Source organism: Solea solea, chromosome 15, assembly GCF_958295425.1.
Source record: "Solea solea chromosome 15, fSolSol10.1, whole genome shotgun sequence".
Taxonomy (NCBI): Eukaryota; Metazoa; Chordata; class Actinopteri; order Pleuronectiformes; family Soleidae; genus Solea; species Solea solea.
In genome coordinates this window covers 9850234-9869719 of record NC_081148.1, presented here as the reverse complement: position 1 = coordinate 9869719, position 19486 = coordinate 9850234, and the positions used below count along the sequence as shown (strand labels likewise).

At 39.5% G+C, this 19486-nt stretch overlaps 1 protein-coding gene across 5 annotated transcripts in view; it reads left to right on the top strand.

The window, feature by feature from the left end:
• The window catches only part of LOC131474062 (equilibrative nucleoside transporter 1-like), a 34806-nt gene extending 18561 nt beyond the window's left edge, over positions 1-16245 (top strand). For 4 of the 5 annotated variants that reach the window (XM_058651797.1, XM_058651798.1, XM_058651794.1 and 1 more), the window contains exons 2-13: positions 4838-4930; positions 5502-5583; positions 6156-6337; positions 6999-7138; positions 8228-8362; positions 9445-9542; positions 9744-9825; positions 10044-10126; positions 10234-10342; positions 11756-11841; positions 13173-13372; positions 14830-16245. In XM_058651797.1, the coding sequence (XP_058507780.1) occupies positions 4902-4930; positions 5502-5583; positions 6156-6337; positions 6999-7138; positions 8228-8362; positions 9445-9542; positions 9744-9825; positions 10044-10126; positions 10234-10342; positions 11756-11841; positions 13173-13372; positions 14830-14941 (1338 nt within the window). In that variant the 5' untranslated portion in view covers positions 4838-4901 and the 3' untranslated portion in view covers positions 14942-16245. Of the gene's footprint in view, positions 1-4116; positions 4218-4837; positions 4931-5501; positions 5584-6155; positions 6338-6998; positions 7139-8227; positions 8363-9444; positions 9543-9743; positions 9826-10043; positions 10127-10233; positions 10343-11755; positions 11842-13172; positions 13373-14829 lie in introns of those variants that run through there. The other variant, XM_058651796.1, reaches the window with a different exon arrangement.
• The last annotated feature ends 3241 nt before the right edge of the window (positions 16246-19486 follow it).

The following is a 19486-nucleotide window of genomic DNA, read 5'->3' as shown; positions in this document are numbered from 1 at the left end:
GTTGAGATGGGGGCATTATACCACAATCTGGAACTAGGTGAGGATATTATACCACTTTCTATGAATTACCTTTAAATTTGTGAGGATTAGAAATTAGTATATTAAAATCAGGTTGCAGATCAAGATCTGACTGTCATGATAACAGTGGAAGAGAGAATAAAGGCAATCCCAGATCTGTGAGAATACTAATCTTTCTTGGGGTTTTTCAGAGCTTGCCAAGTTGTCCTAAACTGTGAGTTGAATATTGACTTTGGCGTTTAGATAAGTTTTAATGTTGTGTTGAGTTAATAGCTGGCCTTGTTACATTAAAAGTTGGATATGGTGACATTTTCAGATCTCCTCCTGGAAGACGCATAATACTGGGGTTGCGTGTTAACTGAGAATTCTCCGTCATTTAAGGGATTTCTGTCCCTTATTTTGATCTACTGTTCAAATAATTCACACACAACACCGACAATACACACTTGTAGACCACCTGTAGCAGTGGCACCGGCAGCTGTAAGCCTCTCTTTTTGATGTGTTTGATTACGCTGGAGTGAGCACCAAGTTTAAGTCACTGCAGGGCAGGAGGAAGGTTTAAGTTAATTCAGGGCAGCTGTACAGAAGGTCAGCTGAGTTTACTTAAATTTCTTCTTAATAGTTTGCTCACATATCTTTGCATTGTTCATATTTGCCAAGACATCATGCTTCAGTGTTTTAAAGGACGGACAGCTACAAAACCCCAGAAATAGTTAATTGGCTGAGATTTTCTATTAACATGTCAAATTTAAAACGGTAGTGTGTAACATTTCAATATAAACATTATTGACATTCAAACTAGAGATGAGCCCATATGATACTCGTTATCGGTCCGATAATGGTCAAAATCACTGGATCAGATACCGAAACAGATATAATATAAGGTCCAATATAATCCATAAATCCTATATATTGATGTGCATGCTTCACTATACACATCATCTTAGCTGTTCTGTGGGAGAAGAATATTTGTTACACAGTTGAAAAATTGTGTCAGTGTAATAGCTGCCGCTGTCTACACACATGCTCCCCCAGGTGGGTCTGCAGGGACACTTCAGTGTGGCTCTCTAGTGGTCAAACTATGTACTGCAGATGCTTGAACCTCTAGAACCTGACCGAGACACATCAGCGATGGCTCGGCATCTTGGGCTTGCTGACTTATCATTCAGGTTCACACAGTGTATGCGTAGTGTTGTGGTAAAAATCTGTTTAAGTAAGCGCATGCTTGCTGTTTAACATATAGTATTCTATCTGTTGGACCTTTGTCCCATCTCGCATACCTAACCTTACAGACCATTCTCACAGACAGTCGTCTCCCAATCAGGCCCAGTTCATGTGGTATGGCTTAGATGCACTTTACCTAATGGGATATGGTGTGTGTGTGTGTGTGTGCCCCTTTTTAGAGAGAAGTCTCTGTCCTTGCTGAGTGTATATATACACACATGGCCAGTTACCAATAATTCTCACAATAAAAAATGTGAGCTAGTTAAAGATTGAGTTTTGCTCTTGGGTGATAGTGGTTTTAAACTTCTTTGAGGACAGAAAACAACTGTTGCTTGTCAAACAAACAAATCTGAGGCAAAACATTCATAGCATGTTTGTGCATTAAATGTTGTGCAGAAGATATAAAACTGTTATAGATTGAACCTCTGTTGCATTGCTGTTGATGAAAATTATATTGACATTGTTATCAAATTACTGCCCAGCCCTACACAGTATTAATAACGAATGCTTTAGGTTATTTGCTTGCCAAAATCTGTCAATGAAGAGGATTAAACACAAGCTCCTTTGCAAATGTTAGAAAGTTGTAACTGTCCAAGTTTAGCATGTTTACATCTATACGTCTATGTGGAGTTTCTTGTTGACAGTCAACTAGGGATGGGCAAGATGTATTCTCTGAGATAATGTCGTGACTGAAAGATGTGCAAGTTGACGTTATTGAGTTTAAATGACTTTGCAAAAACCCAGTAAAACTCCACACATTAGCAGTGAGCAGGATTCAGTGTCACATGACCACTTGTGGACCTACGTGATCACATGACCCTTCACTAGCATCCTCTTTGTCACACAGGTTAGCCACCCATGGGTATGTTAAGAGGGAGAAAACAAGGGGACACCAGCCTCTGCAATTTATTCTTGGAATTATTGTATTATTTGCTCTTGCTTGCACAGTTTAACTTGCAGTGGAGCATCTAAATGTTTTCTAGAATGTTTCTACACTGTATTTCATTACTTTGATTTTTGTTTTCCTTTGTGTCCATTAATATAATCTGCAAGCAACAATTTAAGTATATTGACTTATTATCATTGTTGTCAAAATACAAAAAATATCGATACCCTTGTCATAACTCACCCGAAATCCCTAAACTCTGCCTCATACATCGAATTGTATTTCCAAAGCATCTAAAACCTTTTTATTTTTTTCCCACTGTTCTCTTCCTCCCTTCCCTGAGAGAAAACATTGGAATGAAAGTGTGTCACATAACTGACCTGCATGAGAACAAACAGACCAATAATCCATTCATAGCACTGTCGTGGTATTCAATAACTCCACAGCCTACCCTTTAAAAATGTTTTAAAGGTGACATTCCGTTATTGTTTTTCCTTCACATCCATCATGAGGGTCCACATATCCACTGAGACAGCCTTGACTTGACTTGTGCTGTTAAGCTTGATTTGGTCTGTTGTGTGTTGTTTTTAAGAGACCTTTGTCGAGTTTCTCTGTTTAGGCAAGGTGTCACACAGTCATCTGAGCACATGTCTTCCATCAGATTCTGAGCAAATGACGCCAGGAAAAAAGGGAGCAATAGTGTGAAAAAAAACCAGTGGGAATAATTGCAAAATAAAACAGAATAGAGAACTAGAGAAACACTCTGAGCACAAACCTCTGCCAAGGTCACTTAGTGGCAATGAACTACCACAAAACTCGAACTTTTGCTTCCTTGAACGTTAACCTAAGTCCCCCAAACATGTCATTAAAAAATTGCCTTCTCTAAGTTATGCTACTCGCATACAAACAATAAGTAGAGTTAATTGAACACTGGTCTTTTTATTACTCTGTTTTTATAGATTGTCTTTTTTTCCGTCTCTTTTTTTGCCTAGGTTTTCCCTTTTTAATGTTTTGATCTCTAAATTTTAATATTTTTTTAATAGCTAGTGAATTTTATTTCTGTGAAAGGTGCCATCATATGAAATTAATTATGTTGATGTAGAAAACACGGGTAGGGCTGGGCCACTTATATAATTCTTCAATATAGAAGTACAACAAAGGTTCAATGTATATCAATATTTATGCAAACAGACTGAACACATTTTTTTTTTTATCGAGGTTTTGCCTCAAATCTGGGAGTATTTTTTGGAGCACTGAGAACCAACACAGGCTTCAGTCAACGCCTGGACCAGAGTTAGAGGAAGCCCAGTAATCGCACTGCGGTTCTGGTTATGAAACAGAACCATGTCCCTCTGCATGCACTCATCATTAGTCATTTGACCCACAAAGAGGACGTGAATAGTTGAAACAGATCTGTTGCATCAGGCAGAGCCAGCTGGAGGCCACAGCAGTCATTTCAGCTGTGGATTACATGAGGAGAAATAACTTGAGACAGAGTTGGGCAACAGTGTGTGACAGAGCAGAGGAGGACATGATTCCTGGGCCACTTTCAGCATCTGAGAAGGTTCACGCTTGATACACTATTAGAATGATGCAGTGCTGGGCGGCATCACCAAACATTTCTATCATGCTTTTTTTCAAAATGTCAACGGCTTCAGAACAGATAAAAGTATAAAAGCCAGACACTGAAAAACAAAAACAATTTGAAATGCATCCCATCATTTTTTCTCCTCTGAATTCACACACACACACAAATGTTTCATTCTCAAACGTCATTTCTTCAGGAACAGATTTGACAACTGTGGAGTGGGTGTTGATGTCAGAGAGCAATGGCACATAATAATAACTAAGGATGTGTAGAAGAGGTTTGATGGACTGTTTTGAGATAAAGGGAAGAGGGGAGGGATGGACAAGCACTGAGATGCAAAGAGGGGCGGGTTCAATGTGCCGCAGACAGTGGTATGTCAACTGACCAAACCTGTGTATGGTATAAATTGAAGCACATAGAGCTTGTTCAGTCTTTCTATCAGTTGGATCTGACCAGAGAAAAGAGGGGCCATTTTTTCCCGCTAGTTGTACTCTGCTGCAAGTAAGTTTGTTTTAACCATTGATGGCATGTTTCGTAGAACTGTAAAGACTATGGCACAAACCTTTGGAAGTCAAGTTGTTAGTATGTCTGCAACCAGTTATTATTTTCATTGTAGAGGAATTTTGTTCTCCGTTTGTTGTATTAAAGAGAAAAGTGGAACCAAGTCAAATTCCTTGTTTGTGTGCACAGACTTGTAATTCTCATTAAAACCAGACATTCAGTTTTCTGTCATAGAGGAGCAAAGAAACCTGGAAATATTCACACTGAAACTGAAAAGCCAAGAACTTGACTTTATTACACAAATTGAATTGTCAATTATTTGCTGAAATTGTTGGAGCCCTGTATTATAAAGTTTGAGTTTTTTTTTTACCACTGTTGTTGATATGCAGGCACCATATCTGATGCTGAATTGGTTCATTGTCATTGTTTTCAGTTCAAATTACATTATGCAGCCAATTATTAAATTGCTGTGTTCGGTCCATACACGACAGTGGTGCTTTAAAATATAATGGTAATGACGTATGATGAGTAGAGAGACAGATGACAGCCGATGATAAAAATGTCTCTTAGGCACAGACATTTGAAGAGTTGAAAACACGTTTGTTATCTGTGTATTTCAGACTCGCTGCTGCCCCCGATCCATCTCTTGACTGAACACGTGTCTTAACCTTACAAACAACAACCATGACGGCCAGCAGCGCACCGCAGGACAAGTAAGAGAATCTGTCTTTTGTTTCAGTGAAGATCTATTTTTTGCTAATTCAAGTTGTCACTATCAGCTTTAGGGTGAACACAGAGTTTTGGATACAAAAAATGCTAGTTGATAGGACACACACATGGTCATAATTGTAAATTGACTTAACATGAAAACCAGGTTGAATTCTCAGCATGTGTGAACACTCTGTGCGTCTGAATCATCTGAGCGGTCAGAGGAAATTCTCCGGAAAACACAGATTTTAAAACAAAATAAAAATGTAAACCTACAGTGACTCCATACATTCTGTAGCACTTAGACCTAGAGTTAAAGCAAAGCTTCATCGTGTGGCCAGGATGAATAAGAGATAGAATCATCAGTCTCTTAACAATGTATCTTTTAATTATACTCATGTATAGTCACATTAAATGATTGACCTTCCATATTCATACAAATGATAGAATGTTCATGCCCCATCTCTAGTTTTGGATAAATGAATAAATAGTTTATTGATTACATATAGTTGAACACATTAAAGGGCTTATTTGATGTACTTTTGTGAGTATTCTTTTTCTTCTTTTCTTTCCCAGATACAATGCAGTATGGATCATTTTCTTCATCCTGGGTCTGGGAACCCTCTTACCATGGAATTTCTTCATGACTGCAACAATGGTAAACAAAGTTGTAATCCTCTGGAATGAGCCCTGTTGGTGGTCCTGTGGTCCACTCCATTTAACTTTAAAAAAAAAACAACAAAAAAAAAAAACAAGCAAACAAAGATTGTTTATTTACCTTTCCTTTCAAAACCACCTGGTTTCACTCAGGATGGCTGACCTGAACCCATCCAGGTGGATTCCTCTGATCCTTCACCATTCTCTTTGAGTCTTAAAGGGTTAAACCTCTTAAAAAGTGGATTTCAGTTTAATTTTCCTGGGAGAGATAATGTGGTCCTGCCCTTGGGCTGCAGTCACAACAGCTTGCAGCACTTAACTCAGTTACACAACTCAATACTTTGGTTGTATACCCAAAAGCAAGGCGATCTTACCCTAACCATGCAACATGAAATAATGTGTTTTTAGTTCATTATTTTTGTTCATTTTTTGTCACCTAGCAGAAACAAATACAGCCTAAAGCAGCTATATGACACTAACTTTTTCAATTCATATGAACTCCGTCCCATGTTAGCTGTTTCTATTGAAACATCATCAAGATGATGATGATGAAATGTCCTTTTGTTTCTCCAGTACTTCACCAGCAGACTGAAGGACTTGCCCACCGGTCTGTCGTTCAACGAGACGGCCAACATCACAGCGAAGGGGGGAGACACTCGCAATGTCCTGGAGTCGAAGTTTAACAATGTGATGACCCTGTGTGCCATGGTGCCTCTGCTCATTTTCACCTGCCTCAACTCCTTCATACACCAGAGGTATCCATCCTGTCATACTCTCGCATGTTCACACAAAAGTGTGTGTGTGTGTGTGTGTGTGTGTGGTTGACAAGGCAAACTCTTCACCTTATTTTTCATGCTTATCTTTCATTTCACTCCCTCCGCACACACCCGCTATACATTTCATAGTCCTGTTATGTGAAGGTCTTACAATATGTTTGCTTTAATCAGAGTAGGATTGAGACAGATTTTGGGTGGAACCCGAACATGGCCGCCTCTTCCCCTGCACAAATACACCAAGGAATGCTATTTATGTTCTCTGCTTTCCTTCATCTCTCCCCTTTTCTCTTCCTAACTGCTTTTTCTGCCGCTGTCTCTCCCTATAATATATTTACTGTTTCATTTATGCTGACCCTTTTTTTTTCTCACAAACATTCTCATAAACTTTTCTATTTTTCAATTTTCTTTGCTTTTTCTGTTGAAATGACATCTAACTTCTCAGAATAAAACCCCTGTTTCTTGTTTCTAGTTCTATATGTTGCAAATAGTTCTGAGCTCTATCTTGCATAGAATTATAAACCACATTTACATTGCTTCTTTTTTTTTTTTTGTCACATTTCCCCAATTTGCTTCCCATGTTTTATATGTGAATTATTGGTGTCTGTGCTTGGATTGTTGACATGGTGTGCGTGTGTCTCAGGATCCCTCAGAAGCTGCGGATCTCTGGCAGCCTGACGGTCATTCTAGTGGTTTTCCTGCTGACGGCCGTGTTCGTCAAAGTGGACATTGAGCCAATGCCCTTCTTCACCCTCACCATGATCAAAATCATCTGCATCAACTGTGAGTTTCACACACACAAAACATCGTCTGCCTGTGATCACGGCAGGAAGTCTTTATATCTTCTTTGAGGGAAAAGTTAGAGCTTGTATCAAACGGACACATAACAGCCCTTCGGCTGTTCGAACCTCATCTGCTCTTTTTCGTGTGGTGTTTGTTGCTGTAATAAGATGGACTCGGGTTTATTGATCATCCCCCACAAACTTTGATTGTTATTCCTTCGTTGACCGTTGTTTCTGTAACCAGAGTGAAAAGGGGTCAACTTTAATTACTCTTGTTTTTACTGTGGGTGTGGAAGGATTTCTAAGAAAGTGCAGATGTGACACAGCCTGGCAGCAGACCACATTTACACCAGCAAGGCTAGAGAAAGGGGAACACCTCTCCTTATAATCCATCAATAGAGCAACACACATTGCATTCACTAAAAAACAGAAACCATGCATCTGCTGCCTTCACAAAGGAAACATCTACTACAGTGATGTAGTGTCAATCAAATGATTTTGATGAATGACTTCCATGCGTCTTCCTCTTTTCTTGTTTTTGTTGTTGATCAAAATCATCTGCATCCACTCTGTGCTGGGAAAATCCCTCTCTCTCGTGAATGAACACACACACACACACACACACACACACACACACACACACACACACACACACAGTCGGACGACACTGAGCTTCAGAACAGTCTGTAAACTTACTGTGTTTGTTTATTTACAAAGACTCCACGAGCAGCAGGGATAAGCTCATCCTCCTCCTTGTTCTCTGTTGGGCCGTTCCTGACCCCCACATCTTCATAAGGAACAACCCATCATGTTTCATTTAGAGAGGAGGACTTTGTGACCTCGAGGCTTTCATATCTGTTGTGGCACATTCCTTTTTGTGGACACTTGTTACCAGATTTCTGAAGCTAATGGATTTCCAAACATGTGTAACACATTTTTATCTACTGGCGGTGCAACAGTTACTCAAAACATTGACTTTGTTCCATGTTGTTTTCAGAAAGGTCGTCAACTTTCTCTTTGAGGTGGTACTGGATATTTAGGGTCTTTTTTTCTGGTTCTAAAACATGTTTTTATTGTTTTCCCTCCCCAGCATTTGGGGCGATTCTTCAGGGCAGCCTGTTCGGTCTGGCAGGGATCCTGCCTGCGTCCTACACCACGCCCATCATGAGTGGACAGGGGCTGGCCGGTACCTTTGCTGCTTTCTCCATGATCTGCGCGCTGGCCAGTACGTCTCACACACACATCACTAGGATGTCTCCTCTCTTATAAATACTGTCACGAAATGGTGTACAACACAACGGACCAATTTTAGGAGGTAGTATGGGACAACAGCAACATATACTGACAGCTGTTTGAGACATTTTTTCCTCTAAAATGAATCAGGAATATAGAATTATTTGCTCAGTTTTTTTTGTGTTAGCTGCTTCAGAAAAATAAGCTGCAAAGGTGAAGTATTAAAAGTATTGTTCTTAAAACCACAGTGTGTAAGTTGTAAATATAACCAAATGTCCTTTATGTTCAAACCATTGTCAAATCAGTTCACACAATGCTGATTAAGCTGACCAGCTCCACATGGCTCTCTGTGTTTCTCAGTATAGCCATGTGTAGATTCAGTCATTTAGCATCGTGCTGGTCAAGCGAGACGGCCGTAAATGCAAAGAAACGCCCACAAAAAAGTTTTGGAAGTTAATTCTACTGCTGAAAAAACCTGGTTGTCTAGCAGTTTGACGTAACCTCACCTTCCTCTGCGCTGCCTCGGTCAGATCTGATAGTTTTGCTTGGCAGGGCCTGTTTTCAATGGAATATGTAGCATACAAACAATGTTGGGGTGTTTCTGTTGATGAAGACGTAATAAATAATAAAAATAACTTCATAACCATCTTGTCATTGGGCGTCGACAACAAATGCCACAGTTTGCAAATATTTGAATAAACTTGAGTATACAGGCAGTCCATGTAAGTGCCTGAGAGAACTGATGGTTCAGCGTTTAAAAGAGCTAAATATACTGTACATATTTTTTTTTTAAATTAAATCAGCGAAGGGAACATCACTTGCAACTATGGGTATATAGCAATAGTCAGACGGTGAATAATAATAATTGAAGCCTTTTTACATGCTTCTTGTTTTGATGGATTTGCCTTACTCAACAAGTATGGCTAGTGTTTTTTTTAAGTATAGTATAATTGGTAGATTAATTGAAACTTTCAGTGTTGGTAAAAAGACTGAATTCAACAAGATGAGTTTTTAAAATTGACTGATTCTTTAAATCAACACTAATGATTATATATGTGTTTGATGTGTGTGTAGGTGGTTCAGCCTTGCAGGACAGTGCTTTTGGTTACTTCATCACCGCCTGTGTTGCCATTCTCCTGGCCATCTTGTCCTACTTCGTCCTGCCCAGGATGGTAAGACTGTTTCACTGAGTTAAACGACTTTGTTTTATTTTCCTAGTACGTTTGTATTTGTTTTACCACCACTACCGCATTTCACTCTCATTCAGTTTGTGCTGTGCAAACTGTACGATGATGTCTCTGTAGTCTGTGACCTCCTGTCCTTTGTCTCCACTGGCTCAGAGGACTTGCCTCACTGTCGTTGTTTTGTAACAGGAGTTCTTCCAGTACTACATGGAGAGTAATGGATCCAGGCCCTCTGCTGACGAGGAAAACAAGATGGACTTACTTAAAAAAGGTACATTCAATGTGCTCAAATATTCAAGTTTTACTTAGCCGTGGTTTGTCTGGTTCAGTCCTTCTGACCAGTGAGACCAGTCTAGCATGTGAGAGAGTCATGAGAACTCCATGTTACAAAACAAAGGAAATCTTGCATGAAAACCCCAAATAAACGGGAGATATTTGCCTTAATATGGCTAGTAAAATAATGGAGAGAACTGTTCGTTTGCTTTTCAGAAACTCCAGCAGAGAAGCGACCTGCGGGTCTGATGGAGGACGAGGCCAAACCCACCATGTCTGTGTTTAACATCTTCAAACAGGTGAAAGGACGGCTTTATCACGCCACTGGTTTTCAGATCATGCCGTTATTACTGTGGATGCAGCCTGCCATCATGAAACTGATGATGTTCTTTGATGCTTTAATCAGATCTGGGTGATGGCTCTGTCCGTGTGCTGCATCTTCACCGTCACCATCGGAACATTTCCTGCCGTGACCGCCGATGTCCGGTCCACAGTTGCTAATGGAAGTGCCTGGGGTGAGTATGTATGTCTTTAGGGCTGGGCCGTTTTCCACAGCACTGTCACTGTAAAGCCATGCTCAGGTTGGCATCAAAGAGAAAACGGTACAGCTGTGCTCTCACAGCCACACTTCAGAAGCATGTTTTTACTTTTTACCAAACTCTTTTATTCTAGTAGTAGTAGATGACTATATTATCTCTGTGGGGCAGTTGGGTGTGCAGCACACATTTAAGAAGCTGAGAAATCATAGAAACTAGAAAATATACACATTTAATATGCAGAAAAATCACAGAAATTAGAAAATATTTACATTTATGAAGCTGAAAAATCACAGAAACTAGCAAATATTCACATGAGAACAACAGACAACATAAGGAACACTCTTTCTACCCACACTAGCGCTCTGCACCATGGGTGTGACCGGGCCAGCTGTATGACTTATTACCAGCTTATTTTAACTCATTTAGTGCTTTTATGGCTTGTGGAATAAATGGAAATTTGGATCTGTTTTTGGTCGGGGGGGGGGGGGAGAAACGACGTCTAGATGACAGCAGTCCCTCCCTCCATGTCACTCATAAACACACACGTGCACACAATGACAATGGACACATCCTCAGACTCGATAAAAGTGCTTCACCTTGCGATCACAGATGCAATTAATGAGCATGACAACGTTAAACGTGTGTGTGTAAAAGCACCTAAACAATGTGAGGAAACCACAGATTCTCGTGAGTGTGAGTGTGTGTGCAGTGAAGGATAATGTTGGAGCAGGGAACAGTCACACAGTCTGTGTGTTTTTATATCACTTTTCAACCAAAATATAGTGGGATTTTATTTATTTAGTCCACATTGGCCAGACCTAGTGAGCCAGTAATTTAGACACATGAGAGGGAAAACATTCAGAGGGAAAGGTGCCACATTTTTATCCCTTTTACAAACATTTGTCATCCACAAATGTATTATGGAATAAGCCTTTTTTATTTTCTTCTTTTTTTCCCCCAATGTGAAGATTGTTGACAGGGATAATATTTAATCCTCACCCTAGAAAGATGGGCTTGGAAAAATAAATGTTTCAAAGCTTTAATTTCACACGTTTGCTTGATTTGGATTTAATTTCCATGTCGGCTTGTAATGAAGTGTAGCTCTGCACAGTTTGCAGATTTTTTTTTCCCACACGGAGCACAGTTCTATTCTGGGGTTTGGATTCACACGACCTGGAGTCACAGAATGAAAACTACAAAGCAGCGAGAGACGTAGTACATCAGGATGTTTTGATATGAATCGAGATCACAGCTGGAATCCTTACAAACAGCTGTGAACCCAAACTGACAGTAGCAACCGTTCCTCACACTCTGCACTCCACCTTTCATACCCACAGCGGCGATGGTCGCTAACAGCAGTTTTGTTGTGCTCCATTTTTGTTTTTACAGATATGTACTTCATCCCCGTGTCATGTTTCCTCCTCTTCAATGTGATGGACTGGGCTGGCAGGAGTCTGACGGCCGTCTGTATGTGGGTCAGTTAAACGCACAATACATTGTCTATCAACATGCTCAGTAGGACTAAACTATGTAGTGTGTATATGTGTATATGTGTATATATATATATATATATATATATATATATGTGTATATGTGTGTGTGTGTATATATCCAATCTGATCCAACTTTATTTATAAAGCACTTTAAAAAACAACAGCTGAAACAAAGTGCTTGTACATCAGAGATAAATAAAACAAATAAAATATAAAAACATAAGAACTAATAGACCTAAGAGCAAACAATAAAACAATAAAATACTGTAGAAAGTATAAGAACAACACAAATAGGTCAGCATTTGTTACTGTGCCGCTGCAGGTGTAGATGGATTGACTTCTCAGCTGTGTCTCCTCCAGATACAGGATGAGGAACATCTTCTCAGATTGAACATTGGACATTATTAATGATCAAAATAGACATATTTCCTTGAATTATCAGTCATCGCTAAGTCAGCCATCCTCAAAACCTTATCCAGGAATGCAGAAAAGCCACACACATGTCTAATTTCCCCGTAATCCACAGCAAATGGTCCAATTGAGTCAAGTGGCTCCGTACAAAGTGAGTACAGTGAGTTTAAAGTGGTCTGACCTACACTGGAATGCAGCATCTTGGGGCCAAATTGAGGCAGATGGCAGGAGAGTCAGCTGCTCCGGGATCATGCGAGCTTATTTATCTTTGGATAACAGGATCCTGACTGTCGGGCACACACGCTCACATACACTCTACTGTAACTGGCTGGTTCAAACCCAAAAAAAAACACATATTTGTCAATAAATACAGGGAGTCATAATGTTTAGATGCATGTTAACTGCAATATCTCTCATTGCAGTTGTTTAACGAGGTCTCTTCTTATTTCTCTGCCCACCAAGTACTTGGGGTATGAGAGTGTTGCTATATGGGGATAAATATCTTCTCCACAATGTTCATCGTACATGTTGATATCGTGTTAACTATCAATTTTCGCTGTATTGTTCAGCCTTTCTCATTTATACAGCTCAGTTGACTCGCACAAGCCAAATTATCCCGATTAGTCGATTTAATCGTTTCAATGATCGACGACAAGTCATCTATCAAAATACTTACTTGTTTCAGCCCTGTAGATTAATTTAAAATGATTGTATTTGCCACTAATGTAATCTCTAACAGTTTAGAAAATGATGCATATTTCAAACCACAGATGAATTTGTGGCAATTTATTCGAATAAATAACATGAATCAAATAAATAGATCTTAGTTTCACAGATCAGCCCCCCCTTACGTTTTCCATTCTCTTCTCTTTGTTTCTCTCCATCTTTTTCTCTCTCTGCAGCCGGGCAAAGACAGTATGTGGCTTCCCGTCCTGGTGGTTCTGCGCGTCATCTTCATCCCCCTCTTCATGCTGTGTAACGTCATGCCTCGTCACTACCTCCCTGTGCTGTTTGGCCACGACGCCTGGTACATCATCTTCATGATCTTCTTCGCCTTCTCCAACGGATACCTGGCCAGCCTCTGCATGTGCTTTGGACCCAAGTAAATAACACACACACACACACACACACACACACACACACACACACACACACACAGCCTCTCAACAAAAGACTCAGCTCATAAAATTTACACCTGCTTCAGTCAAATTTCAAAATCATCTGACTGTAAATCACTCACTCTCGCACACCAAAGTCCATAAAGAAAATCAGTGATTTTACATCGTGGCACACAGGAGTTGTGAATCCACTGCTGCATCCATCTGTACGTTCACCTGTGTTATTTTGTGACTTCGTTGTTTTGAAATCCCTTGTTCAGATTCACCAAAGTGACACAAATGTATCAAACACAGCAGCAGCAGAACAGCGTCTCCTGTGTCCCTGAAAGCTACAAATGCTGATTATTTTCTCCATGGACATTGGACATGGGAAAATGTCCTTGATGATGATAGAATTTTTCAGGCTAAAATGTTTCATGTTTTCCTTTTTCCCTGCTGCCAGACTTGTTCTTAATGAGTGAGTGTGTGAAAAGTATTTAGAGCTGCAGCTAATGATTATTTTCATAATCGAGTAATCGTTTGGTCCATAAAATGTCAGAAAATGTTAAAAAAATATTGATCAGTGTTTGTCAAATGTGGAAATGTCTCAAATGTCTTGTTTTTGTCCACAAACCAAAACAAATACCAAAAAAATTTATTGACGAAAAAAAAGCAGTATATATATATATACATATATATATATATATATATATATATATATATATATATATACATATATATATATATATATATATATATATATATATTTATATATTTATATATATATATATATATATATATATATATATATATATATATATATATATATATATATATTCACATCATATACAGTTTTTTCCTCCTTCCTTCTTTCGCCCCCCCCTCCCCATACAGTGAGTACAAACAGTAAAAGTCACTATTACATTTGCAAGGAGGTCAAAATTATTCAGTTTTTAATTATTTCTTTGTTATGTGGAGCAAAGAAACCAGAAATGATTCACATTTAAGAAGCTGAAGCAATCAGAGATCTTGTTTTAATCATGAAAAAAGCTTTAAATGAAATGAAATTAAGAATCGAGTAATCCTTTCAGCTCTAGTAATTATTATATTTTGGTTAGTTATGTGTAAATTTTGTCCAGACAGCATCCAGTAAACAGCAGGAACAGGTGTGGTTGAGCATGCAGGCCTATGTCAGGCAGTTGTTTAGAGCTGCACAAATCAAATGGGCAGCATTTCAATACTGGACGACCGTGTTCGTGAGAAGCCGAGATTATGTGCAGAGCAGGAATGTAAAGGGTGAAAAGAAAACACTGAGAAACAATTTTACCAATGGCATTTGATCATATTTAAAAGTTGGACACGTTTCATAATGTCAAACCATTGCTTTTAATGACATGCAGTTGATCTTCAATACAGACATCATTTAATTAAATGACTAAATCCCTTTGTTGTGTCTCAACAGGAAGGTGGCTCAGCATGAAGCAGAGACGGCAGGAGCCATCATGGCCTTCTTCCTGTCCCTGGGCTTGGCGCTGGGCGCTGCAGTGTCGTTTGCTTTCCGGGCCATAATCTAAACCCTGCAGCAGAAGTAGAGTAGACCACGTCTCGCCCTCCAGGGAGAAACCTGTCAACATCTGGACTAACTGTGCAACAACTCTCTGACTGAGCGGAGGCAGTGCGGCCAAAGACCAGAGAAGCTCGGCCTTTGGCTGTGGAGATTTGTCTCGTCTCATCACCACGGCAACAAAATGAGCTGAAAATGTTACTGAATGTTTTTGTTTTTATTTCCTGTAAACACAACAGCCTGTTTCTTTTATTTTTATTTTTTTTTATTAATGCTACTGATCAAATAGAGTGTTTTTCAAACCAAATGTGTAAAAAAGTAAAAAGTATTGGAGAAAGTCTTTTAGTGTATTTCAAATTGTGCCAGATATCAGACTCCTGCCAAGCCATGAGGCCCAAACAGTGACTGTAGACGAGCATGAGCCCCGTCACAGAATCCTCATTCATACATAAAAACGTTCTTTTGCACACAATCATAGTCAAAATAAAAGGGTTGGATTGTATCGCGGTGGTTAAACACGTCATTAGTCTTAAACACATTTGTACACGTGAGGCTCTGTGACGCAGGTGTTGGGCTCGTCTGCGGCCGACTGTTTGAAATTGAACTCCCTCTTGTAAGCGTGAGCAGTGCAACGTTCTAACTCCATTTAAATCAAATGACACAAAAGACGTGTGGGAAAACCGAGGAACTTTGCAGGGAGGTCCAAAAAAAGCGCTTTGCTCCCTCCCGACTCTTTCAGTATTAATGCAGAGCGTCTGAAAACATGCTGCATAACAAGTGGATCAGAATCTCAGTGAATGTTAAGAATGCACAGAATCCTAAAGGCGAGGTTTAAACAAATAATCTGGGCCACTTAACTCGATGGAAACCTCTGTATATAATTCTTATTTTTGTTAGCGATTGTTTGTAAGCTTTCCTGTTGTTTTGAAGTGAAGAAAAACCCCTGTTATTTCAAACGGAGGTGACATTATTCAGGCCTTGTTTCTTTTGTTACTGCGTCTTCCTGATGAAATACAGTTATGACTTTAAATGTGCCAATGTGAGTTTTTAAACCTACTCTCATGTAGGATAATATTTGTACCAGAAGTAGTAGTTTTGTTTTAATACAAAATGAATGAGGAGATTAGATTCCCCATCAGCCTGTTCTTTTTTGTGTTTTTGTGGCCTTTCGATGCTTTTTTTATTGAAAATTCTTAACAGCCTGTTTGTTTATAAGCACAATGTTTGTCTGCTCTTCCATATTTGAAGTTACATGCTACGAAAATGTTTTTCATGTTGCAGCTTAAGAAAAAAATAAACCCGTATTTTTAAACATCTGGCTCCTCCTGTTGGTCATTGTTGGAAATGCACTGGTGGTGAGGGTGAGAGGAGTGAGATGAAACATCTGGAAACAGCAGCAGCAGATGTTACAATGCAGCTTTACTTGGTTCTGACTAAAATTGAAAATCACTGGTTAAACTTAACATTTCATTCATTTCTTCATTAAAGAGCAGTTTCACCCATTTATCTCTTATTTATTTTCCCAGATCTTTTTACTCATAAAACTCGACAGAAACACGGTATAGGTCAGTGCAGTGTTTTTTATTTTCTATGAAGGAAGGGACTTTGACGTCGACTTTTTGTCAATTTAATTTACTGTTTTTCAATCCCAACTTCCTCTTGTGGGAATGTGACATGTAAAGAATCTCAGATCCACTGTTTGAGCATCGAATCACACATTTACTTATGTAAATTAGAAAAAAAGGGTGTAGTGGCCCTTTAATTAGTTAACACACACACACAACACGGCACGATTAGGTTGCATCTCCACTACAAAAAAGTACCTACTTAACGTGGGCGGAGTGAAACTGCGGTGACGTTTTATACGCGACACACACACACGAGTGACTAGTGACTTTACACCAGACTTCTGTAGTTGGTGGAGATTAACCCACGTTTTTAGGATTATTAACGAGTTTAATTTATCTACAATTCGGCACTGTTCGGCTTGATTTCTGTCCACACGTCTGCCGAGTACAGCCTCCTACTCCACAGACTACAGCGGCAGCGGTCTGTGACGCCGCTCGCGATCAGCGGCGCTGTCCCTAAATACACCACTCCACTTTAAAAGACTCCTGTTAAATAATGAAGTTTCCCTGGTAGTTGTTGGAGATTAACACGCGTTTTTAGGATTGTAAAGTAGTTTTAAGTGATCTACAGTTCGGCGCTGTTCGGCTTGATTTCTGTATGGGACGTCTCTTCCTGTGACGGGACTCTGGCCAATCAGCGGCCGGCAGCCTGACCAATCATCGCATAGTACCTACTTAAGCACGCTCGGAACCTCGCCTATGCCAGTGGGAACGCTACTTAAACCGTGGCGTGGCGAGTAGAGCCGGTGCAAATTCGCCAATAGAGACAAACAACCTTTCACTCTCACATTCACATTTACTCACATGGTAAATTTAGAGTGACCAATGTAACTAATCCCCATATTGCATGTTTTTGGACTGTGGGAGGAAGCTGGAGAAAACCCAGGCACACACAGGGAGAACATGCAAACTCCATGCAGAAAGAACCTTGTTCCAACTGGGGCTGGAACCTGGGTCTTCTTGCTGCAAATAATTATAAGAAATCAGAAAGAGACGCAGTGTTTACCTCATGCTGCTGCATGTGACTAAATACAAATGAAAATGCCTCTGTGTCAGTCACTGGTTCTGGATCTCTGACCCATGATCTCACCATCATGACTTCAACACCACCTTCCAAAACATCAAGCTCGAAGTGGACCTGGGTCCCATGGCGTTGTGGTTTTCATTTAATTTAATCAATTTAATTTAATTTAGAAAGCATTTGTAATTTGTCTGTTATAAGCACATTTTTGTTAATGTTCACAGTAGAAATATATTTTCATTGCTGTTTGTTCCAGATTCTGGAATTCTTTTCTTTGCATTTAACAAGTAGAGATGGCTAGATGATGTAGGCAAAGGTCAAAGCCAAATAAAGCCAAATAAAGTCGACTTCACATCTGTCTTCACGGTCATATTGTGCTGCATCACTAAAAATAAGAGAACACTCTCTTACCTTGATTTGCAGCGCTGTTCGTGAAAAAAGAAGGAAGAAGAAAATTGACAGCAAAGACAGATGTGAAGAATTTACAGCCTAAGTTACATGTCACAGCAGTGGAGCCCAAGTCAGCTCAGCCTCCCCTGAGCAGATTCCAACCAGTTATCGTGTAATGAACACATGAGCACATGAGCGCTTGGGTCAGAATGACTCATTAGTCCTCGTTATTTCTGCAAAAATATCACAAACATTTTCCTGGCAGCCAAACTCACTTACTGGAAACCTCCTATTGGTAAACACAGTGATTTGGGAAAGGTCATCTTAGCCTTAAACATTGGCACTGTTCAAAAGTCTTGGACGACAGTTTAGTTTGTTTCCTCAAATAGTCTCAAAGTTCAACTAATGTTCCAAACACTGACGCCAGAACTCTGTTCTTCAGAGCAGTATATTGCTGCTTCCAAGACCTTTGACCTTTCCCTGACATCATTTTCTTACTACATATCCCCCCTCGCATGTGGATTTATTCCCACATCCAAAAAGTTACAGGCTTATACACTCAGGACTGTCATGTGATAATGATAAAATCATTGTATAATAATAAAGCAGATTCATCATAATTTCCTGCAGTCAAAATGTTAAAGACTGATGAGAAACGAGACTCGTCCTGTTTCCTGTGTGATTCTTGCAGTTAGCATGTGCTCAGTGTTTGTCAGAGACAGGTGAGTGTGTTAAAAAAAATGACGACCAAAAATATAACGTAAAATGTAATAACTCACCTCATCAGCTGCTTCTTGTGCTTCTCTAAACAGATCACAACGGAGCCACAAGAGTTGTTTTAATGATTTATTCTTAAGGTAAACATTTTTTATTGAAAAATAAATTACCAGAGATCCTTAAAAGGCAGACACACATCGTCTCTAACCCACTCGACAGTCAGTTTACTCAGAATCCAAATACGTTTCCATAAACATCAAACCTTTACAGCAGCAACTTACCCTTCTCTAAAAAACAAACCAAACCAACCGCCTGTTAAGTTGATCCACTATAAAACATATACAAAGTTCATTTAAATATTGAATCCAACATACATGCCTGATTGTAATCTGTGAACACTGAAAAGAGAAGTAGACGTATGAGACGGCAGCCTGAGGTTAGAGATCCATGTAAAAGACTGATGCAGATGTTAACCGTGCTCATTTAAATAATCCGTAAAGACATAAAAAAGAAAATGTGGATGGATTCATCTGCCGGCAGTTAAAGGAATAGTTCAACATTTGGGGAAACAGGTTATTACTGGCAGCTAAAATCTGTCGCTAAATACAAAGCTATAGCCAGCAGTCAGTTAGCTTAGCATTGCAGAGAGCAGGAGATGAGTGGGTGAGTGTGAATCTCAGCAGAGCAGCTGTAGCTTCATATTCATCCTTCAGAAAGATTAGTTACCATCTCATTTATCTGTCGCCTACGTCAATATTTTCCAAAATGTCAAAAATATTCCTTTAAAAAGATGTTTGAG